Consider the following 24,126-nt stretch of genomic DNA (forward strand, 5'->3'; position numbering starts at 1 on the left):
AGTCTAGCCGTTCCGACCTCTTGTGTCCGGAGCGGCAGAGTTACTGCTGGAGATTCCAGAAGAACCCTGTCCCCTCCGCGTGTGTTTGTTTAGAATTGTAAACGCCTGTTTTCCCAGTGGGGGTCTTAGAGCTAGCAGATCCTCAGGGTCCCTTTAGGAGTTCGAGACTCGGATTCTTCAGGTCCCGTCCAACTCCCAAATTGCTATGATTCAAAGATCAGAACCGTGAATAATCAGCCTGGCCTCAAGCCAGGATGGGCAGTGCTGCTTTCATGGAACTTCCTCCCCCTCTTTATATAAACAGGCCCGCCCCGGTTTGCCTCCTGTGGCGTTGTCCGCTAGGCATCCTCCCGCCACAGAGAAGCCCGCCCACCCGGAGCCACTGACCCCACCCCCTGCCTTGAAATTTAAAGGAGGCGGGAGCTGTGCAGGGGCAGCAGAGCCGAGGTCCTGCAGAGCCTGGGGCTGAAGAGGACGCTCTCGGAGGAGGGGAGAAGGCTCGCGGCGGTGGTAGGTTGGATTCTGTGCTTCTCTGTACCCCAACTTCTGTTCTCTCTCTTAAAAGTCTTTCTGAGCCGATGAAGGAATGTCTACACCGAAGGGCTGACTTTGTAATTCAGGCCAAAAGGGGATTAGCTAGAATCCTCGTCCAGGGGCAGATTTCTTTTTGAATGTGCATCTCGTTGGGATGGGCTGAAGTGTTTGCAGGGGCCAGGTCGTCAGGGGAAGAGAGAGGATAGAACGGTTGTGTTTCCTGGAGAGGAAATCTCTGCTTGCAAAGGGGAAAGAGAAAAGAATGATACAGAAATGCTCTGAATAGTCAATGGGCACACCTTATGACTCACGGGCAAGAAATGTGACATGGGCTGATGGGGTCAGAGCTGGGAGGGTCCCTGGGGGATGGGGTCTGAGCCCATGGGGAAACTGAGGCTGGGCTGGGCAGTGAGTGAGTTGCCCACAGAGGATTCACCGGGAGGGAAGTGCTGGGTGGGAGGGAAGTGCTGGGCGGGAGAAGTGGATGACAGTCCCAGGGAGGCCTCTGATCTCCCCCCTCGTCCCCCACCTCCAAGGCAGGTTTTTTGCCTGGAGTGCAAGGGGTGGGGCTGTTGGAGGACTTTTCGATTACAGGGGAAAATAACAGCAGTGTCTTCTATTCCCAGAGCACTCTGCAGGGACCGTAGGAGGCTCTCTAGGCTTTCAGTGCTATTATCTTTATTTTCTTAACCTCCCAAGGAGGGAGGGTAGGAGGGCAAAGGGAAAGGAAGGAACTCTCAGGTAACTGAGGACAAACTCAAGCCGAAAGCCGTGTGGTAGTGATGACTGATGTGGATAGCAATGGTGGTCTCCTGCAGCAGCTGGTGGATGACAGAAAAAAATTACGTGTGTGTGTGTGTGTATATGTGTGCAATCCCATGAAGAAATTCTGAAACACAACCGTTAAGTGGAATTCCCTCAAAAGGACTTCCTAGCAATTCTTGCCAGTGGACAGGAGACTCATCCCGGGATCTAGACACTGACTGGTCCAGAATCAATAGATGACGGTCAGACTGCGCTGCCGGGTAAGTGCTTCCTGTGAGAGCAAAGCCAGATGGGGCACACAGCAGAGACGCCGTGAATATTGAAGTAGAAATAGCTCCATCCTACCCATCAACTGATTCCACCTAAAACATTCTCAGAGACACCAGCCTTGAATCGCTCTTGTCACGAGCAGGTGACAGGCTGCTCTCTGCCTGAATGGCGCAGTCTCTGTGCAGACTCTCCAGGACCATCTCAGTTTATTTTGTGGATCCCCATATGAGAGTCTCCCAGTGATGCTGCTGCTCTCAGGTGCTTCTGCACCAGCCTGGAAAAGTTCCTGCTTCGAGGGGAAGATAAATGATCCCGTTACTAGTTTTTGCTCACGGAGGCGGAACTCTTGCACCTGGGGACCTAGCATGTTGGTGAGCAGAGCTGGTGATCAGTATATTTCAAATGATTGTAACAAGCAACCCAGCCACACCCCTGGTGGTGTGACTTGAAGCCACCATCACCATGTAAGGCTTTTGTAAATGGGTAGCCAGCACCACAGAGCATCTGGGGAAGGTACAGCCCAGGTGGGGTCTGTCACTAATCCACCTACAGGAGTTCCTCTGGTCCTGGAGTTTTACAGCAGTGTAAGGGGCCCTTTGGCTAGATGATCATTTGGGAGGAGCAGCGCTGGCTTTAGATCTTCCGAAGCTTCCAGAGCTTGGGCAGGTTATTTGGATCAGAGGTTGAGGTGGCAGCATGATTCATGGCATTAATAGTGGGCTTAGTTCTGGTCAAAATTCAAAATCCACGTGCTTCTCTGAATACCGAGTATCTGGTGGGGAGGGAACATTTGGGTTTTGAGCTAAAGTGTTCAGTTTTGATGACTCTTTGGCATCTGCAGTCTCAGAGTAAAATTCCTATTTTCTATGAGTGATTTTCCGCTCTGTTCTGATAAGATGGCCATCAATGAGTGACCAGAATATTCTGTCCATTCCTTCTCTGGGCCATTTGCTTTGCACAGAGAAAAATTCTGTCGCTAGTTTCAGGTGGTAAACCTCACCCCAGTCAACCAGCTCACAAAACCAAGTGGTGAGTCTCCAGTGAAGCCAGGTAAAAAGCGAGGATGCTTTAGACTCACGGAAAGTTCCAGCTAGAAAGAATCCTCCAGACCGTCTGCCCTGGCGCCACCCCAAGTCCAGCTGCGTGGTCTCCTGCTATTGGCTTAGGTGTCTACTTACATATAAGGACACAGCACATTCTCTCAGTGAGATTTTGTGCATTTTACGTTCCACTTTCCTTCCTGGGAAAAAGACTTCTGTAGAAGGGTGTAGAGGGAAAGGTAAGCCTTTTGATCGCCTGAAAGTTAAGACCTCTGAGGAAGGGAAAAGGAACCAGGTGCCGAGTCCATAGCAGGCATTTCATAAACAGTTTTTGAAGGCACGACTCAGGCAAGCTCTGGTTCTGATCGTGATTCCCCAGGAAGTGCTAGTGGCTGTTCTTCCTGTGGAACTGATACAGTCAAGGGTCCTTAGCAGCTGCCCACACCGTCCACACCAATGGCCATGATCTGGAAGGTGAGTCTTGGCCGTGGGCTCAGCTGAGTTGCACAGGAGGGCTACGTGACGCTCCTGATACACGCACAGTGGCTTGGAGAGGTTTGGCCTGATTCCACCTGGAGCCTCTGACAGACCACTTCAAGGTCAGGCTGAACCCAGATACTAGGAGATCTTTGTATTAAGAGCCTTTTTTGTTTCTTATAGAGTCACAAGGATTCCTTTAACTTACAATTAGACATTAGGGAATCCAAGTTGAACTCCTCCCCCGAGGCCCCTACATCCCTAGGACTCTCGGGCTTTCCAAACCACACTTCCTCCTAGGGACACCCTCCAAGGGAGAGCCTGGGGTGTGTGACTCAGACTCCTTTGCCCAAAGAAAGGTGTCCGTGCTGGAGATTAAGAGGCTCTGGCTGCCTGCTGCCACTACCCGGGGCCCCAAACATTGGGCCCGTCTTGGGCCAGCGACACCTCTCCAGTGCCTGGCTCACTCCTGCCTTTGTTCGACAAACAGCTTATGTAGTGTCCATTCCAGAAAGCCCACTTCGACCAGCGCCCACCTCAACAAGGGTGACCTGCATCCCCTCCTTCACATCCCAGCAGGACCCCTTCTTCCTCTGTGTGCCCACCTTCCACCCACCCGACCCCTGCATGTCACAGCGCCGATCTGTGGGGTGTGCCTGTCTAGTTACTCGTCTGTCCCCTTCCTAGACTATGAGGTTTTGTGGATGGAGCGCGTGTGTCTTTATACCGCAGAGCCCGTGCCTGGTGCATGGTTGGTGCTCAGGTTACACAGAGTAAATCACCTGTGAATTCAGGAAGAGAGGAAACCAGAATGAGCCAGGGCTCGGGTCAAGGTGGATGGGATGGGGGATCGGATGGCACCCAGGAGGCTCCCAGGCCCCTTGGTTAGAGGCCTCTAACGGGGGGAGGCGGGGAGGGGCTCGGCAGGACGCTAAACCCGGTATCCTACTATGAATAATGTAGAACAGAAAGCCCACCAATGACTGGTCTCTGCTGGTTATTCACATGTGCTCACAAAAGAGGAATTTGTTTTATTTTGCAGCAAGAGCCAGTGTCTGCCACCTGGGCTGCAGAGGGAAAGGGGAGATCTGGTTTTGTTTTGTTTTGTTTTCTGAGAAGCTCCAGTTTCCTTATTTTTCTTGCCTAGTGTCTCTGGTTTTCAAACATTTGCATGGTCTGCATCAGGCAGCCCTTATCAGTACTGAGGGCCTGACCTTCCAGCTGCCTCGCCGCGAACTCCACCTTCCTCTCAGAGGCCAGAGTGGCCCTGGCGTGTGTGGTGTAAGTAGGCCTGGGAAAGGTGAACAAAAAAACAGATTGAAAATCGGATAAAAGACATCACCCCATGATCCAGGAAATAAGGGCTCCAGTTAATACTGATCTGTGCACATAGCTGAAGGGCATGAAACTTGACTTCAGTCGTAAAGAATCCAGTTACAGGTTATCGCAAGATCTCCAGATAATGTAGGAGACAGGACTCGGTATTAACACTTGAACTTGATGATGACCCCATAGAACTTGGCTTCCCTTCTAGTCAACGTTCCAAGCAGAAGCTGTGAACTTTGGCGCTCCCCCGTCCAAAGGGCGCTCCTGGCAGTAAGTATTGTACAGTTAATTGCTGTGCGCAGGCCAGCAACTGGGGGCTTTACCTGCTTCTTCGCTAATTGTCATCACAGTGGGGCAGGGTGGAAAGGACTAGCCCATTAGAAAACCAGGAACCACATACAGCCTGTAAGCGGTGGTTAGAGTTTGAACTAAGGCCCCAGAGGCTATGCTCCCAGCATTCCAGCCAGCGGCTCCTCTCCACAGCAACTCTGAGCACATTAACAACACGACAGTCCAGCATCAGGACCCAGTAAGAGTCGTGGAAAGAGCGACTGTTGGGTTTTCGGTAGAACCGGGTGTCTTGAGACCCTACCCCTCCCTTTACAAGACGTGTCACGTCAGAGCAAGTTCCTTATACTTTTTTGAAGTTCAATTCTCTCATCCACAAACATGAGATAACAATATTGACTTAAATGATTCAATGGATGCCTGGCAGGGGGTCACAGCTCCCGTACCAGATGAGTAAGTGGCGTTCATCCACACGCATTTCTCAAAAATGTGCTATCACAGTCACTTTCATGTGAGCCTCATAAAATGTGGACGGAGTTCCGCATGTGGCAATACAAGGAAAGCCCCTGCTAATTTTCTCCTGATTTACGTGTGTTGAAATCTGGAAGGAGACTGAAGGAGTATCAAATGATTGCGTATTTCATTCCTTGTAGTGATGCTTGCTTTAGGGAGAGGAAGGAACAGGCAAAACGAGCTCATTGCTGAACAAGATTCTCCCTTAGATTATCGTTCGATTGCAGGTTTGTTGAGATTCAGACTTGGGGATGACATGTCCTTGCACTGACTCGCGAAGTTAGCTTTGCCAGCTGAACCTTCTGTTTTCTTTGCAAGGGTCTAAGTTTATAAGGAAAGGATTTCTTTTGTTTTTACTGTACAGGAGGCAAGATGGACTTCTATTTTCCTAGACCCACAGCTGCACTCCCTGAGTTCCTCCAGATAAGCAGGGTTACCCGGCAGACGGTGGAGAGGGGCGGCAGTGGCAATGCTCAGGACAGATTGTTCTGAGTATGTTGATGTCGTATAAAACTTGGACACAGGTCATGTGCCTATATTTTGAAGATGCTTTGCAGGGAATTCTGCCCTGAGTAACAGTGGAGATGGGAGTGGATGGGAGGTGCCAGGAGAGGATTTTTATCCTACTTACCTCACTGGAATCAATCCAATTAGATAAGAAACAGACTCCTCTCTTTTTCCTTAGCTATAAAGAGTTCTGTTCCGGAAGAGATTACTTTTTTTAAAAAAATTACTTTTTAAAAAAAATTTTATTGGAGTCTAGTTGATTTACGGTGTTGTGCTAGTTTCGGGTGTCCAGCACAGTGATTCAGTTTATATATATATATATATATATACACACACATTCTTTTTCATATTCTTTTCCCATATAGGTTATTATAGAATATTGAATAGAGTTCCCTGTGCTATACAGTAGGTCCTTATTAGTTATCTATTGATATTTTATATATAGTAGTGTGTGTATGCTGATCCCAAGCTCCTAATTTTTCCCTCCCCCCTCCACGTTTCCCCTTTGGTAACCTTAAATTTGTTTTCAAAATCTGTGAGTATGTTTCTGTTTCGTAAATACGTTCATTTATATCATTATTTAAAATTAGATTCCACATATAAGTGATACCATATGGTATCTGTCTTTCGCTGTCTGACTTACTTCACTCAGTATGATCACCTCTAGGGAAAAGCTAAGAGTTGCTTCTGTGCTGGCAGTTTTGGGAAATGGTTTTTACTCTGAGAGCATGAGCTCTATAAAAAGCAAGACCTGTATAGGTGGGACCAGAGCTACCAAGCTAACGGCTCCGGCCCCGGGCTCTGACGCTGGTCCAGACACAGGTGTGCTTTTGTGGGAGCTCAACCCCCTTTCCAAAGCCGGCTTCTTCCTCCCATCTCACTTCATCTCTTGCCCTGACGTAGCGACATGCCTTTGCTGTTCCAAGGCGTTCTGACCTACCGTTTCTTTTCTGATTTGTTGGCATCCCTCCTGGCATGCTGGTTGCCCGGGGCGGGAGGACGGGAGGGCAGGGCGGGGAAGCTGTTGTTTGTCTTAAGGTCCTGAGTCATTTTGGAGTATTGGTGTCCTTGGAGACTGACTTTCTCTTACTCAGATTTCCAGAGAGAAGCTTTGCAAAGCAATAACATCCCAAGAATCCTCTTTACCAAAGATTAAGGTAGCAAACCTTGCACACTGGTGCAAAATTTGATAACAGTTTCAATTTACCTTCATCTTTCCCTTGCAATTTCCACGGGCCTCCAGCTTGCTCACGTTTCTGCCTTTTTCTTGCTGCCAAAAGTAGACACTGCAAGTCCTCAAGTTCTTTAACTTCCGGGCAATTGCACTGTTCGTACCTAGAATCACAGAACTCGATTGATTGACTGCATTGGTCCAGACCTTTATTGCAGGTCACGTTATGGGACGTGGTTGAGTGTTTCCATGAAAGTACTTATCCGCACGTATAAATGCTTCACAGGTCACACGGCGTCTGTTCTCACAATAGAAACCACAGAATGTCAGCCCTGGAGGAAGCCTTGAGGGTCTAGCCCTCTTGGTTTTGCATCCCTGGGAGCAGATTTGATGTCTCAAAATATAGATGCTTTTTGGAAGGGCAGCACATTAATTTTTATGCAGTCACACCATTTGCGAATGAGTGTATCTGTTCTTTTCCTAAGAGCAGAAATTTCTAGGGGCAGGTGGACAGAACGGGTCATTGCAAAGGACAGTGAAAGACCCTGAGGACAAGCCTCCATGGCATTTCCCCAGACCCTTCCTCTGGCTGTCCTGCTGCCATTCCCATGGCCTCGCCCCACCCAGACTCTAGCCGTTACAAACTGCTGCCCATCAATCAGCATTCCCCGTGTCACCACTGCAGAAAGGAACCCTGTGCTCCTGGCTGGCGTGATTAGTTTCCCAGCCACAGTGGCACCCTCAGCTCCTGGAGACTAACCCTCCTCCCTGGTTACCACACCATTGTTCTTCCCTGGAGCAGTCATCATTCACAGTTGTTCAGAGGTCAGAGAACAGAGTCACTTTGTCTCTGCAGCCAAGCAGGATCCAGCACCGCTTCTAGGCAGGTCGGGGGTCGCCCTGGAGGCAGAGGTTGCAGGCTGGTCCCACACAAGGATGCCCGCCAGCTCAGCCCGCGAATCCAGGCCACGCTTTAGTTGCCACGTGTCCTGATGTTTCTAATTTGCACGGATTCTTTGTCAACTTGCCGAGCTCTGCATCTACTGAACTCCATCCCCTGAGAGGGTGCCTCTTGCAAATCTACAAAACTCGACTTTATGTGCCCGGGGGAGCTGCCAGGGCTGGGGCTTTGGGAGCGTGGAGACCACGGGCCTTAGAATCATTCCATACTCCCCGCCATACAGTGATGCTTCCAGTGACTCAGGGATTCTAGTCCCAAAAAAGTCTGTCATTCTCATGGTCTTCTTTTTACTTGTCTTTCCTCCATTCTTCCCTCCCTCCCTCCCTCCCTCCCTCCCTCCTTCCCTCCTTCCCTCCTTCCTTCCTTCCTTCTTTCCTTCCTTTCTCCTCTTACTTCCTTACTTTTTTAGTTCTTTGATTCTGGGAAACTATTAAATACAGCAAAAGGAAAGGAGCACAGAAAAAATTACAAGTCTTGTATTTATAAAATGAACCTCCAAAGGACTTCTTATGCTTATTCCTCAAATCCCCCACTCCTACTGGCCTCACATGGGCAACCGACGCCTCTCCCTTTGGTGGGAGCTTGCGGTCCAGGGCTGAGGTCCGCCCTGGCATGGACCCCAGGGTCCTGGGTCCGGTCTGCTTTGCTGGGGTCACTTGTTCTTTGTCCAGGCACTGCCCCCAGACCTCCACACCCCCTGCCATCTCTACAAGGCAAAACCAGGACACAGTTTTCCTCCTTCCCTCTCACTCCCTTGTCTTGGGAAGGCACTGCTTGTCTGCAGGCGGGATGACTCATTTCTTTGTCATCCTCTCACCCCACTTGGCCCGTCCAGCTGCTTCCATCCCCTTTGTGCAGTGAGGATAGAGACATCATGTGATTTGTGTGAGGCTCTTAGGCACTGGATCAGCTCCAGGCCCAGCAAGGCCAAACGAAGCAGAGGACTGGTAAGGACTGATAGAAGAGAGACAGGCTCCAACTGTCCCAGAGCAGAAGAAAAAATACACTCCTTCTGCTGATTCTTTAGCTGCAAAAGGGTCTGAGGCCATGCAGCTGTTGGAGCCTTTACACTCAGCCCTCAGTGCATCCCTCCCCCCACCTGGCTCCCCTTCCCCCATTTGTCCAGGGAATGCAAATGTCTTAATGCTCCACTTGGCACTTTGCCATTTTCCAGCATCTAGGCTTGTGCTCCACTTAGGATGACCTTGAGTTCTTGAAATTACACGGTAACTTGACGGGCATCCACTGCGTATGAGGGGAATGAACTTGCTGGAAGCCCTGGCTGGTTGGCAGGCGAGATGAAGAATCACGTTCCCTGTTCGCGGGCTCGTTCATTGTTTGATTCAGAATTTGCTCGTCAAGTCCTGAGAGGGCAGAGCTCTCCCATCGCCAAGGCTTGGCTGAGATAATGCAGCTGGGACAACCTATAAATGATTAACAGCAGGAAGAGAGAGGGGGAATGTGTTTAAGAAGACCTATTTTAAAAGGTTGTAAGTACTGGGTTAAAATTAAGAAGGGGAATTGAAGAGGAATTTGGGGAAATTTTGACAAAGGGGAAATTCGAGGAACACTGAGCAAGAAATTCTGGAATGATCGCCTGTGATCAGAAGACTCCCCCGTGGGCTCCTGTTCGGATGCCCTTGACCCCCTAGTTCTTCCTTCTGAAACTGCCAGGAACCAGTGTGTCGCAGCAAGCTTCCTGCAATGAGGGAGAAATGGGCCCCCAAGAAGCGCACACCACCCTGCCCTGCCCGGGACGGGGCCCTGGGCAGCCGGATTGGAACAAAGACCCAGATCCTGGCTTCCTTCTGTTTCCTTCGCAGTAGGGGAGGGGTGTGCTGGCTGGCAGGACGCCCTCTGAGCCTGAGGAAACTCTCTGCCCAGACTGTCCGGCCCCCTCCCCGCCCCCCCACAGCTCCGTGCCCTCCTCTGCCTGTCGCCAGCGTCCCGGAAGGTCACTGGGGCACAGAGCATCTCCCACCATCTCCCTCTATGTTTTCATCCTCGCTCTGAAGGGAGCTGTGGTTGAGGGGACAGCACCTCCGACAGGAAGGGAGCCCGAGCCAGCGCCAGGGTCAAAGTCCCGGACGTCTCTGAATCCGAGGGACCCTTCAGATGCTTGGGATGAGGGGGAGGGATGGGACCCAGAGTTGTTGTGACTGAGGGGAAGTGAGTCAAGGGAAGAAAAGCCCTGATTTAATTCTTGCAGACGAGGGAGTGAGTGGAGCTGCCAGACCACAAAATAACACCCCAAGCGACCAACCCACTTCGGGCTGCTGAGGGTGAGGGCCCCGGGGCAAGGCACACGGAACTAAGGATGTGGGTCCAGGAAGATCTGAGTCTGATGACCAAACCAGATGTCTCCCCTCCTTTCTGCAAATCTGCACTTCACGGGCCCCGTCTATCAAAGAGAGGCTGGTTTCCCGATGGAGCCGGGGGGCTGGGGGGGAGTTGGGGGCGGGAGACTTTCCTTTGTTGGACAAGGAGGCGTGGACGCTCTAAGTGGAAGAGCTCAGGCCGTCTGAGGCAGGCTGGCTCTGAGCTGTGCCAGCCACACAATTCCTACAGTTTCCTCTAAAAATGTCAGAGCTGAGACATCAGTCAACCCCAGGGCAGCAGCTGGGCCCATCTAGTCAACCCCAGGGCAGCAGCTCACTTCAAGGGAAACCAGACCAGCACCCCGAGGCCCCAGGCTGCCAAGAAGTGCCAGAGGTGGTCTCAGCCTTCAGCCCACAGAAATGTCTGGGCAAGATCACCTTCCAGCAAGCCGTGCCCATCATCAGATGGATGGATAAACAAGATGTGGTCCATGCAGATGGTGGCATATTATCCAGCCTTAAAAAGGAAGGAAATTCTGACCCATGCTACAATACGGATGGCCCTTGAGAGCATTATGCCCAGTGAAATAAGTCAGACCCAAAAGGACAAACACTATATAAGCCCATTTATATGAGGTACCTGGAATAGTCATAGTGAGTAGGATGGTGGTTGCCAGGGGAACGGGGAATTCGGGTTTCCCCGGTACAGAGCTTCAGTTTGGGAAGATGACAGTTTGGAGGTGGACGGTGGTGACGGCTGCACAACAATGTGAAGGAACTTAATGCCGCTGAACTTACACTCAGAAACGGTTAAAATGGTAAATTTTGTTATGTGTATTTTACCACAATAAAAAAGGTATACGGTAAGAAGACACCATCCTTCAGACACTTGCCGTGGCCTCTCCTGCCGTGGGCGCCGACGCTGGGGGGACCGGCAGACTCCTGCACTTCGCTCTCCTCTTGGTCCTGTCACATCACACGGTTAAGGTTTCTTCCCCTCTTCTTCCAGAATTTAAGGGACACTGAGGAAACGATGAACGCAGTGAAGAGAGAGATCTTGTGTGTGCTGCTGCTCTGTGGAGCTGTCTTCAGTTCACCCAGCCAGGTGGGTGTGCCCTCCTGTCTGTGCCAGCACACACCTGGACACACACCTGGACACACACCTGGACACACACCTGGACACACTCCCCTTGGTGGACGGTGCTCGGGATCCAGGCTTCCAGCGGAACCCTAGGCACTCGTTCTGACTTGAGTAAACACTGCCTCTCGATGCCTTCTTTGGGGCTGTTTTTTTGTTTGTTTTTTTGTAGTACGCGGGCCTCTCACTGTTGTGGCCTCTCCCGTTGCGGAGCACAGGCTCCGGACGCGCAGGCTCAGCGGCCATGGCTCACGGGCCCAGCCGCTCCGCGGCATGTGGGATCCTCCCGGACCGGGGCACGAACCCGTGTTCCCTGCATCGGCAGGCGGACTCTCAACCACTGCGCCACCAGGGAAGCCCTTTGGGGCTGTTTTTAAAGGATGTGTCTGAATGAATCCATAAAGTATTTATAAAAGACAGTACAGGCGCTGTGAGCCGTGGAAGCAGGCGAGCTGCCCGTGTACTGTGTACTATCTACTTGGGATGGAAACTACACAACACACGTGCTCTCTGCAGATGCCTGGCAGCTCAGGGCATCATTCAGGCCACGTGAGCGATGCCCGCACAGCAGGATTTTAGAGAAGGGAGAGTTGGGGCAGCTATTTGGAGGAGATGGGATTGCAGGGGCCGGGGTGGTGCATGCAACCCCACTAACCCACATGTGCCTATTTTAATTTAAAATTAATTAAAGTTAAATAAAATTTAAAATTCACTTCAGTCACACCACATTTGAAGTGCTCAGTCGTCACATGTGACCAGTGGCTACTGCATCGCACGGCCTGGATGTTAAACATTTCCATCATTCAGAAAGTCCTTTTGCACAGGACTAGTCTAGAAGGGGGGAAAGAATTAGACAGGAAGGCAGGTGATGGACATTCCACCTGGGCCCATTATCTGAGGGGGATACTCTGGGCAGGTGGCCTCTGATTGGTGGGTTGATGGTGGTCTTCTGGTTTGACCACCCTTATTCCTAAGACACCCAGCATGTGCTGACTCTTCCTCTGCCCCTGGTTTCTTTGCAGGAAATCCACAGGCGACTCAGGAGAGGAGCCAGATCGCACAGAGGTGGAGGTGAGATGTCACTGGGGTGGAGGCAAGTCAGGCTCAAGGTCAGGGTCAGGGTCAGGGTGCTTTAGGCTCCAGGGGGGATTTTTTTCCACGTGACCTGCTTACTCAAAATCCGTGAAGGTGAGACTCTGCTAAGATGCTTTTGTCCTGTCTCGCCATTCACACAGGCTCTGAGGGGACAGGAACAGGTCCTCAAGGGGTCAGGAACAGGTCCTCAAGGGGTCAGGATGTCGCTCGCTGGGAGTCGCTCGCTGCTGGGAGCCTGCAAGCCCAGTGGCACAAAGGAAAACGGATTAGAATATTACACAGATGAGAACAGAGCCCAGAGAGATGGAATGACTTGCCCAGGGTCACACAGCCGCCGGGCCGCACGGTCCTGGTTGTCCAGGGCCTTTCCCTGGGCTGTGATCCCCACCGCCTCCCACTCCATTCAGCATCTTTGTTAACTAGCTTCTCTGTGTCTCTGTTTCTTCGGTTGGTAACTCAGGGATGACTAACCTGGGTTGCTTCACGAAGTGTTGTGGGAAGACCATCTCTGTGAGGCCGTGTCTAGAGTTGAGACTAGAAACCCAAGGAACGTTCCCACTAGGATCCCAAGAATTAAACATGCTCACAGCCCAATTGTCTTGACGCTGATCTAAAGAGCTGCAGGCCCCGCTGCAGGTCCCAGATGGTCCCTCCTCCCTCATGACCTACCTCTCTGGGGGCTGGAAGGCTCTGCAACACCCATTTAAGGTGGAAGTTTCCCCAGAGTGAGTCACAGCTTAACTCTCACTGCTTCCGCGGTCGGATAGCACAGTGCTTCCTGCAAACGTACCCTGGCCTCAACGGCCCTCTAAAGGAACAGCAGTATTGTTGACAGTGAACGTGTGTCACCGCTTCAATTCATTAAAAGTTAAAGATGTTTTAAGTTTGCATTCTGGGTTGCAAACAGAGAGAGAGAAAAAGGGAAAGTGTATTAATGGGAGTACTTCAACTATTTTCATTATACCAAAGTACTAATGGAAGTAGCAAATTTTCTGCACAGACTAAAATGTCAATTTTCTTTGTTTGGGACCAGAAATGCATCATCTCAGTGTGGTAATGCTAATGTGGATCAAAAATTCTGGTAGGCAATTGCGTACACGTGCATATTTTTGATGAATTAAAATGAAAAATTAGAGTATTACCTAATAAATGTGTTTTGATAGATAAACTCTTTCAAAACAAGGGCCCATCAGAGGAAAAACAATAAAAGGGGTCTTTTTTATTGTTTTTCATAAGTGTATTTCATATTTCATTGAAACTAAAATAAGGAAATAGTAGAAATACACCATTATATTCTATTATATATTTCAAGAAAATAACTGATTTTCATAGGAAATTGAATGTAAAAATAACACAGTCATATGGAATGGAAAGTAATATTGGCACTGCCCCTAATAAACTGAATCTGAAATTGTTTTTGAAAACTGAAAGGGGTCTTTGGTGACCAAATATCGGGTATTTGTTGTCTTCTGGCTGAGAGCAAGGAAGGAATAAAGGGCAGATTGTCCCAAAAGTGAGCAGGATTGCCGGGGGTGGGGGTTGGGGTGGGGGTGGTGTCAGTTTGGGGTGAGTCGGGCCCTAAAGAGGCCGGCCTGTCTGTCGTTACAGTGACCTGCAGAGACGAGAAAACACAGATGACGTACCTGCAACATGAGTCCTGGCTGCGGCCCCTGCTCAGGGGCAACAGGGTGGAGCACTGCTGGTGCAACGGTGGCCGGGCCCAGTGCCACTCGGTGCCCGTCAACAGTACGTGTCCACCCAAGCCAGGCTGTGAGCCTCGAGTCCAGTCTCACGGCCCCAGCCCTGTCCGTCACGGTCCCGGGCCTGTCTACCCTTCAAATGGGGCTGCAGGCACGCTCTGCCCTAGGCCAAGGTGAAGGTGCCGAGCTGAAAGCATGAGGCCGTGAGCCTCAGTTTGCTCATCTGCAAAATGGGAGAACAGTCGTTCAGACTTCGTGGTCGGCTGTGAGGAGTCAATGAGTTCGTTTTTGTGGAGTGCTCAGAATCGTGTGTGCATGTAGACAGCACGCTTCAACTTTGACTCATATCTTCTTGGGCTGCTTGGAAAGTAATTAGGGGTTCCCTTGCTTCCACTTGACAGGTTGCAGCACACCTCGGTGCTTCAATAGGGGGACATGTTGGCAGGCCCTCTATTCCTCAGAGTTTGTCTGCCAGTGCCCTGAAGGGTTCATTGGGAAACGCTGCGAAATAGGTGAGTGATAGGTGGGTGACTGTGAGACAGGGACCCACCAGGGTGAAATCCCACCTGCAAACCTACCCAGAAAGGAAAGCAAGTGTGCAGTGACGGGGGAAGGATCGGGGTGGGATGGGATGGGTCATCCGAGGGTGGTTAGGGCCTCGGGCACAAATCTGGAGGCTGGCGTGGTCCCCGTCAGCGGGGTGACCCAGTCACCCAAGCAGCTCAGCAGCTACTGCCTCAGTGGTTTGAGGTGAGACCCCCTTTGGAAACTAAAGGAAAGGAGGATTCACATGGGAGGTGTTGTGTGTCCTGTTTCCGCTCAGATGCCAGTGCCACATGCTACCAGGACCAGGGCATCACCTACAGGGGCACGTGGAGCACAGCGGAGAGTGGGGCCGAGTGCGTCAACTGGAACAGCAGCAGCCTGGCCATGAAGCCCTACAGTGGGCGCAGGCCTGATGCCCTCAGGCTGGGCCTCGGGAATCACAACTACTGCAGGTGAGAGGGCCGCCTTCCCCGCCCTGGAGGGTCTTCTCTGCTGAGAAGCTGCCACAGTCGGGGAAAGACCTGCGTCAACTCTGTCAGGGTTTCCAGAGAAGTTACAGGAGATGTGTATACATAAAGAGATTTATTTTAAGGAGTTGGCTCACGTGTTTGTGGGAGCTGGTAGGTCTGGAATCTGTAGGCGGGCTCCCCAAGCTGGAAGCTCAGACACGAGTCGATACTGCAGTCCTGAGACAGAACTTCTTCTCAGCTTTTGCTCTTAGTGCCTTCAACTGCTTAGATGCAGCCCACCCACACTATGGAGGAGAATCTCCTTTACTTAAAGTCTGCTGACTGCAGATGTGAACCACATTGACCCAGCCCTTCCCAGCACCACCTAGGTTGGCGTTTGATCAAACAACGGGGCGCAGTAGCCAAGTTAGCCCATAAAGCTCACCATCATGGTGCCCCCCTTGTCAGCGTGGCAGCCACATGCACCTCTGTAAACCACGCTTAATTTCCAAATAAAGACGATTACAAGGTCATACCTCCTCCCAACACGATCTGACTCTCCTGTGTACAACAAACACGTGTAACTCTATCCCCGGACGAGGTGCAGAGCCCTTGGCCCGAGAGGCGGGCCTCACTCTTCACCTCCCCTGGCCTTCCTGGCTGATTTTCAGAAACCCAGACCAAGACTTAAAGCCCTGGTGCTACATCTTCAAGGCAGGGAAGTACGTCTCCGAGTTCTGCAGCACGCCAGCCTGCGGCAAGGGTAAGTGCCGCTTCCCCATGGCCTCTGTAGCCTCACGGGGTGCGGGAAGGGTCTGGGGACAGCGCTGACGGTCCTTCTGCAAACAAGGAAACAAAGGACTGGGCTGGTAGCTAATCATTTCGGTGTCAGAGGGAAGGAAGTCAAGAGGCTTAGGTCCTCGCCCAAGCTTGGCATCTAACTAGCTGTTTGACCTTGAGCTGATCTCTGCACAGCTCTGACCCTCTGTTTCCTCATCAACAGAGAAGATGGGGCTGTATCGGTGATTTCCAGTCCCTTTGAGAAGGCATGGAGGTTCTCTCTTTTTTGATTAATGGACCTGTTTCTCAAGATTTCTCTCTGTCTCTGTAAAGACTTTTAATGTGAGAAAATTTCCCAGATTGAAAAAACAGTTACAAAAAGGTACTGTGAATTCAGTGGTGCTTTCACAAATGATGATGTTATTTATCACAATAGTAGAGAAAATGTGTTTTAAAGTTCTAAATATACATTTACAAAAATTGTGTACTTTCAGTCTACAGGTGACGCTGATATTCCTGTGAATTTAAGAACTCTTTAGAGTAACTCTAAAGCCTCCTCCCCACCCTCCAGCTCGGGTATAAATTGGGAGTCACTGGTCCCGATGACCTTGAAGGTCCCTTGTCACTGTGCTATATCTGTGCCTGGTAGTATACTTTGTCAGTTTCATGTGGGGAGAAAAGAGGGTAAAATGGGACAAATATGCAGCATTTGAAGGTTCATACTCTCCCTTCCTTCCCAAGTCCAACAAATCCTTCAGGTCCCTAGCGGACAATATCTGAGAAAACTGGGTCTGCCCACGTGTCCCCCCATTGAAGCACCCAGGTTCCCAGCAGCCTGTCAAGTATACACAAGGAAGCCCCTAATTGCTTTCCAAGCAGCTCCAGGAATAATCCCCGCTAGCTGAACTCAGCACCCTTTCCTGCCGAACCTGAATATCCCTCAGGGTCTCTCTTAACACAGCCATCAAGGAAGCCACAGCCCATGATGGAGGCTGGCACCGGATGGAAGCCACTTACCACCCGTGTGAAAGGGCTTGAAGGACAGAAGAAGGGTGGTGGGCTGCCGGCCTTGGGCGTCCCAGGCCGGCAGCTCTGCTTTAGGCCCTGCTGCAAACCCCACTTGCCTGCTTTAGCATTTAAGTGGCTTTGTTTCAGTTTGAGATTTCCTGTGTTCCAGAAAAAGATGGGGACTGCTACCAGGGGAAAGGGCTGGCTTACCGCGGCACCCGCAGCCTCACCACGTCTGGGGCCTCCTGCCTCCCGTGGAGTTCCATGATCCTGATGGGCAAGATTAACACCGCCTGGAAGAGCAACGCGCAGGCCCTGGGCCTGGGCAAGCACAATCACTGCCGGTGCGCAGCTCAGGGTCCGGGGCGTCTGCGCAGAGGGCGGGGTTGGACCGGGATGGGAGGGGTCTGATGTTGAAAGTTACATGAAAGACCCAGCGGGTGGGAGGGAACCATGGATGTGACCCAGCCCAACCTATTCATTTGCACGTGTCGTGAAAAGGAACGTCCTCCAGTTTCTTGACCCAAATCCCATGTTAGAGGGTCTGTCCTCATCTGTGCTGTCCTCACGTGGCCCCTTTGTTCCATCCTAAGAGTCTTCTAGCACAGCTGGGAGATGAAGACGTAATGTTAATGACAGAAGAAAAAAGTTACAGTCATTTCCCTCTGGTGGGGCCTGCGGCTGAGCCCAGCACGGGGCTCAGGGTCCTCCTTCCCAGCTGGGCAGCCTTCCCCTCTTCCCTGGCTTGTGATGTGATTGGAAACCTTCCCTCCTTATGACTAGGAACCCAGATGGGGACGCCCAGCCTTGGTGCCACGTGCTGAAGGATGGCCAGCTGACGTGGGAGTATTGCGACGTGCCCCAGTGTGGTAAGGCCAGCTGTGGCCACCTCCCTGTGCCCAGCCTCATTCCTGACCGTGTCCTCTGCCGCTTCCCGTGTCTTCCAGGCTGCTCTCCCGCCTTCTCCCAGAGCCCAGTTAACAGAGGGGGGACGGGGTTACCCAGAGTGGGTGGAGACCTAGAGAAATGCAAGTTGGCACGCTTTGCTAAAAAATGAAACTTTAGAAATCGTCTGAGAACCGATTGTTATTACTCGGTCCCTGTGAACACGCAGATCAGCCAGACTGTTCCTCAGGGCACATAGAGTTTAACTGGGCAGGTAAGACATAAACTACCAGCGAACTCACGACCAAGGTCACGCACGGCGCATCCTCAGCGGGCAGTACCAGTGGGCTGGCAGTATTAGGAAAACTTCGTGAGGGGGCAGGATGTCCCGTGGGCCTGGAAGGATAGGTACGGCTGAGTCGATGGGAGAGCAATGGGGTAGACATTCCCCAGGAAGAAGCTGCAATGCCTCATTATTTCTTAAGCCAGGAAGTGGCTGCAGGAAAAAAGTAGAGGTAACAAAGCATCGCAGAAAGACCCCTGGCTACGGAGTCAGGTCGGGGTTCTAATCCAGGTGCCGTTGTGACCTCGGCGAAAAGGTCCCAGCCTCTCTGAGGCTGGGTGCTGTGAGGGTGAAGGATAGTGTCTGTACAGTGCTTAGCTCGTCCTGGATACTCAGCACACGCAGGCTGTGGATTGATTGCCGTGGAGATGGCTCCAACCCTCTGTACAGCCTGCAGAAGTGCATCGGGGGTAGAAACCCGGGTTCCCAGTCAAGACACCAGGATGGGGCTCAGGGACCTCGCCCAGGCCCACAGGTCTGACCCCGGCTCTGCCCTTCCCTCCCCAGTCACCTGTGGCCTGAGACAGTACAAGCAGCCCCAGCTCCGCATCAAAGGAGGCCTCTTCGCGGACATCACCTCCCACCCGTGGCAGGCCGCCATCTTCGTCAGGAACAGGAGGTCCCCAGGAGAGCGGTTTCTGTGTGGGGGGGTCCTGATCAGTTCCTGCTGGGTGCTGTCGGCCGCCCACTGCTTCCAGGAGAGGTAGGAATGAGAACCCGGCGCCCCCGCCTCCTCTCTAAGGCCTTAGACCAGGCCCATTAGAGAAGAGCATCCTCGAGCTGTCTCTCCATCAGGTATCCTCCCAACCATCTCAAGGTGGTCCTGGGCAGGACGTACCGGCTGGTCCCTGGAAAGGAAGAGCAGACGTTTGAAGTAGAAAAATACATCGTCCATAAGGAATTCGATGATGACACTTACAACAATGACATAGGTAAGATGTCTGGCTCTCCCTGCTGCCGCGGGAACTCCAGACCCACACGCATGCAATCCCACCTCCTCCCCCCAGACCCCCGCCCCCTCCCTCCTCTCCCCTGAAATCCTCGCTCTCTTCCTCGCCCCGCCTCCCAGCGCTGCTGCAGCTGAAATCGGACTCACTGACCTGCGCCCTGGAGAGCAACGCCGTCCGCACCGTCTGCCTCCCAGACGCCGGCCTGCAGCTGCCGGACTGGACAGAGTGCGAGCTGTCTGGCTACGGGAAGCACGAGGCCTGTGAGTGGGAGGACATCTCGGCCCCATTCTGCCCATCTGGGGGTGGACCGGAGCACATGTGCTGACCAGAGAGAGGAAAAAGTAGCCCCATGAGTTTCCACCCTCGGGACAGGCACCGCCGCCGTGACTGTGACCGTGAGGGCAAGTTCCTGCCTAGCGAGGCCCCAGCGTCTGCCCTCCCAGCCTCACAGGGTGGCCGTGCAGGTCAAGAGGGGTCTGAGCAGCACAAGGGTTTTAAGAGCCTAAGATTTCAAGGAGGTTCTGATAAGAAGTGGAGTGAGCTTAGTTAAGGGTGGGGTGCCTGGACTCTGCCGTCAGGTAGCCCTGAGTTCAAATCCTTGCCCTGCACCTTGCAAGCAGTGTGATCCAGAAATGGATTTTTATTTCATGATGCTCCAAGCCTCTGTTTACTCAGTGGCAAGAAAAGGATAGATTATGGGGTTTAAATGAGATATTAGGTTAAGCCAGTGGTTCTCAACTGGGGTGATCTTGCCCCTCAGGAAACACTTGGCGATGTCAGTTATTGTGACAACTCAGGATGGAGGTTTATACCAGCCTTTAGTGAGTAGAAGCCAAGGATGCTGCCGACCATCTACAATGCACGGGACAGCCCCCTGCAAAAACATTCTCTGGCCCCAATGTCCCTCGTGCCGCTGTCGAGAAACCCTGGGTGAAACTCTACGAAACTGCTGTTTCTGTAGGTCAAAAGAAGAAAATATTGGCCATTTCATAGGATTCAACTTAATACGTGTAAAAGGTTGATAAATGTTAGCTCTTATTGGAAAGTTCGGCTTTCTCTTTCCAAAAGGTTTATAAATAACTTTCCCTAAAACCACAAGACGCCTTCCTCCTCTGTTTCAGCTTCTCCATTCTATTCCGAGCGCCTGAAGGAGGCCCATGTCAGGCTGTACCCATCCAGCCGCTGCACTTCCCAGTATTTGTTTAACAGGGCTGTCACCAACAACATGCTGTGTGCCGGAGACACACGAAGCGGTGGGGACCAAGCAAACCTGCATGACGCCTGCCAGGTAAACACGAGCCTCTCTCCTCCCCTGAGCCTCCCCCTCCAAGGGCAGAAATGCTCCTTGGCCGACAGGTTCTTAACCAAGAAAAAAAGTGATAGCCAGAAAGCAGTGATTCATCTCAGTGAGGTGCTGGGGATCTAGACGAGGACCTCAGAGAATAAAGCAACTGGAGCAAGATCAAAGTCACCCAAACTCAGGGCTTCCCTGGTGGCGCAGTGGTTGAGAGTCCGCCTGCCGATGCAGGGGACACGGGTTCGTGCCCCGGTCCGGGAAGATCCCACATGCCGCGGAGCAGCTGGGCCCGTGAGCCACGGCCACTGAGCCTGCGCGTCTGGAGCCTGTGCTCCGCAACGGGAGGGGCCACAACAATGAGAGGCCCGCGTACCGCAAAAAAAAAAAAAAAAAAAAAGTCACCCAAACTCAAGAAATCTAAGCTGCAGGAAATTTCCCCAGTGTCTGCACCAGAACCACCACCTGGTACAGGATTTCCTCTAAGCCCAGGCAATTAAATACTATCAAAGTGATGGATAAAGCAACACAAATTAAGACATCTTTGTCTTCTGTGGGTGCTGGGGAACTGGAGTCCATTGTGTAGAGGGGGAAGTCGGAATGGCACCTTCCTGGGAAGTAGGACACAGATGATTTATGAGATAAGTTTTAGGAACTCAAGTTCAGCCCTCAGATGAGGGTTTTCCCCTGGGAAAGCACACTCTTTGGGGGTCTCTGTGTTAGCATCCCTATCAGAGGTAGTATGTACTTGTATTTCATGATAACTGGGTGTAAGACACAGACCAACCTGTGTACTTAGGACCTAAATAGAGCCAAGGAGCCGTCCATGCTGGGCTGTTTTCGTGCCCACAGTGTGCCGGGCTCCCCACTGAGGCTGGGGAGGAGGGGATAGAGACAGCAGGGCCGGGCTCTTGCACTGAGGACTGTAGGCTTAGTTCTCATGTGGAGACCACACCAGCATCCCCCCTGCTTGGCTCCTTGACAGCCTCTGGTCCCTCTCTGAAAGGTTTTTTCAGACACCTCCACCACCTAGCTCGACAGTCACAAAAGGTTCTCTGCAAGAGGAAACCGTGATCTATCAGCTAGTGTTACCCACAGGGTGCGTGGCCTCCTTAATCAATGGAAATTGATCAGAGGCCTGACAAGAAATTCAGGCAAGGCTTTACTGGGGACCCTGCAGCTGCAGGGGGAAGCGAGAACAAACAACAGGTTCCCTTGCTTGCGTGCTCACTGAGGGGGGGAGAGCTGGTCTCTTATAGGAGGAGAGGGTAGGGTCGGGTCCAGGGGTTGGGCAGGAGGGGGTGCTTAGGTGGTCTGCCCACCCCTTAGGTGGTGTTTTGTGCAGGGGGCATGTGTAGTACCGCGCTTTTGCTCCCGGCTCTTCATAAGTGGCAACTGAGTTTTTTGGTCTTTTGTATCTTTTGTCTATAATTTGCCCCAGCTAATATGCACACAGCTATTTTTAGTCCCATACAGTTTCTTTGTATTTTGTTGCTCCAGCAGAGGTGTATCCAGGTGCAAGCATTGCAGCAAAGGGTCCCAGGTCCCAGCCTGTCTCACTAGCAGCAAGTTAAAAACGAAACCAGAAATCATTTCGATTCAATATGACAACAGCTAACAATTACCAGGAGTTTTACTAAATGCCACACATTGTTCTCAGAGCTTTTCAAACTTTCTCTCAATTAATTCCCATAACCTTACAAGGGAGGCAGTATGATTTCTATTTTAGATTATTATTATTCAGTATCATTCAGGTAAGAATACTGAAGCCCAGTTAGACTGAGGCTGCACAGCTAGTAAGTGGTGGAGTTACAGCCTGGTGGGGACCTGAAATGTACAAGAAATGATCTCAATTCCGCTTTACCAGGTAGCTACAACCTGATTCTGTAAAGGCCCAAGGTTACGGAGATAAAATTTCCCTCCCCGAACTGAGCACTTTGAAGAATACATAGGAAGGGCTTCCCTGGTGGCGCAGTGGTTAAGAATCCGCTTGCCAATGCAGGGGACACAGGTTCAAGCCCTGGTCCGGGATGATCCCACATGCCGCAGAGCAACTAAGCCCATGCGCCACAACTACTGAACCTGTGCTCTAGAGCCCGTGAGCCACATCTACTGAGCCCACGTGCCACAACTATTGAAGCCCACATGCCTAGAGCCCATGCTCCGCAACACGAGAAGCTACTGCAGTGAGAGGCCCGTGCCCCGCAACGAAGAGTAGCCCCCGCTTGCTGCAGCTAGAGAGCCCATGCGCAGCAACAAAGACCCAACGCAGCCAAAATAAATAAAAGTAAAATAAATAAATTTATTTTAAAAAAAAAAGAGTACATAGGAACACTACAAGCATTCACCCTAACCTCCCCCCAAAGAGTCTGCATTTTTGCAAAGAGCTGACCTGTTCTCCCTTCTGCAGGGTGACTCAGGTGGCCCCCTGGTGTGTATGAAGGATGACCACATGATCCTGGTCGGCATCATCAGCTGGGGCCTCGGCTGTGGCCAGAAGGGCGTTCCGGGCGTGTACACCAAGGTTACTAATTACCTGGACTGGGTTCGGGACAACACACGACCATGACCAGGGGCACCGGTTCCCTGCATCACGGAGACCCTGTTTCCTTCACCTCCGAGGATGCACTGCAGCGGGGGCTTCTTCACGCAGCACAAGTCGGGGAGGATGGATTTCCATAGGTACTTTCCGTTTTGGAAGTTTTCGGGGCTTCAGGTCTGAAACATACTCTGTCAGATGGGAAGAGGGGTAAACGGCAGCCCCTCCTGGAATCCCAGTCCCCGAGGCAGAAGCCCACCTCCTCCGTCCACGTGAGCAGCTTTAGAAACGGGACCGCAAAGGTGAAAGCGTGTCTCAGTAGGCAAAGATAACTGGATCCTTCAGGAAAGAAGGGTTAGAAATATTCTATTAGTAATAGAATGTCTATTTCTAGTCACAGGGAAGGCCAGCAGGAGCCTCCTCATAAGGGACGGGCTGGCTGGCCAGGTTACGTGCCTCAAATCCAGCCTTCAAATCAAGTGTCAGGGTTTCCCTTTCTCCGGCTATACCTCTTGGAAGGAATCCTGTTGTGTAGAGTGTACTTCTTTTTTCTTTATAAATTTCATCATAGGACAGGAGACATGTATCATTTTAATAACTAATAAACTAGGCTCTAGCATATTTATATCAGTTCATTTTTGTTTATACTGTTGGCACACCTGTATGATACTGTACTGGAATAATAAATTGATATATTTTTCACATATTTTCTACAAATCAGAGTGGAATCGTTCTGTTACATGCAGTATCCGACAGCTTTTATTCATGTTACTTGTGTCCACGTTCTTTGACTCGCTGGAAATATTTCCTTTCATTCATTCAGAATAGTTGCGGCATACAAGGCCCTGTGCCGGGTGATGTAAATGGTACAGAGGGGGAAGAAAGGAGCTCTTGGTTTGACAGGAAGATAGGGATTTAGGGAAATAAGAAGGCTGAATGGAGATGGACCACAAAATAGCAGACAGAAAGTTTTACTGAAATTCAGCTGCAGGAAAGACTCAAGAATCTTTGAATTCTTGAGACGCAAGAGGGAGGAGATTATATGTATATGTACAGCTGATTCACTTTTTGTTATAAAATAAAAAAAGAGGCTTCCTTGGTGGCGTAGTGGTTGAGAGTCCGCCTGCCGATGCAGGGGACATGGGTTCGTACCCTGGTCCGGGAGGATCCCACATGCCACGGAGCGGCTGGGCCCATGAGCCACGGCCGCTGAGCCTGTGCATCCGGAG

The 24,126-nt window shown here is 51.4% G+C and overlaps 1 protein-coding gene across 1 annotated transcript; it reads left to right on the plus strand.

Moving 5' to 3' along the window:
* The first annotated feature begins 448 nt into the window (after positions 1 to 448).
* PLAT (plasminogen activator, tissue type) lies at positions 449 to 23,636 on the plus strand. Its single transcript, XM_060001373.1, has 14 exons — positions 449 to 510; positions 11,180 to 11,275; positions 12,331 to 12,379; positions 14,012 to 14,149; positions 14,505 to 14,615; positions 14,927 to 15,101; positions 15,770 to 15,861; positions 17,056 to 17,230; positions 17,670 to 17,755; positions 18,622 to 18,817; positions 18,910 to 19,046; positions 19,184 to 19,324; positions 20,186 to 20,352; positions 22,769 to 23,636. Exons 2-14 carry the CDS (start codon positions 11,204 to 11,206, stop codon positions 22,925 to 22,927), a joined length of 1,698 nt encoding a protein of 565 aa, XP_059857356.1. The 5' UTR covers positions 449 to 510; positions 11,180 to 11,203; the 3' UTR covers positions 22,928 to 23,636.
* Positions 23,637 to 24,126: the final 490 nt, after the last annotated feature.

The sequence above is a fragment of the Delphinus delphis genome, chromosome 21 (genome assembly GCF_949987515.2).
Source record: "Delphinus delphis chromosome 21, mDelDel1.2, whole genome shotgun sequence".
Classification (NCBI taxonomy): domain Eukaryota; kingdom Metazoa; phylum Chordata; class Mammalia; order Artiodactyla; family Delphinidae; genus Delphinus; species Delphinus delphis.

Coding starts and splice junctions, on each gene's coding strand:
- PLAT (XM_060001373.1), top strand. CDS start 11,204: ATGAACGCAGTGAAGAGAGAGATCTTGTGTGTGCTGCTGCTCTGTGGA. Junction 14,616..14,926: donor TGGGAAACGCTGCGAAATAG/GTGAGTGATAGG, acceptor GTTTCCGCTCAG/ATGCCAGTGCCACATGCTAC. Junction 15,102..15,769: donor GGGAATCACAACTACTGCAG/GTGAGAGGGCCG, acceptor GCTGATTTTCAG/AAACCCAGACCAAGACTTAA.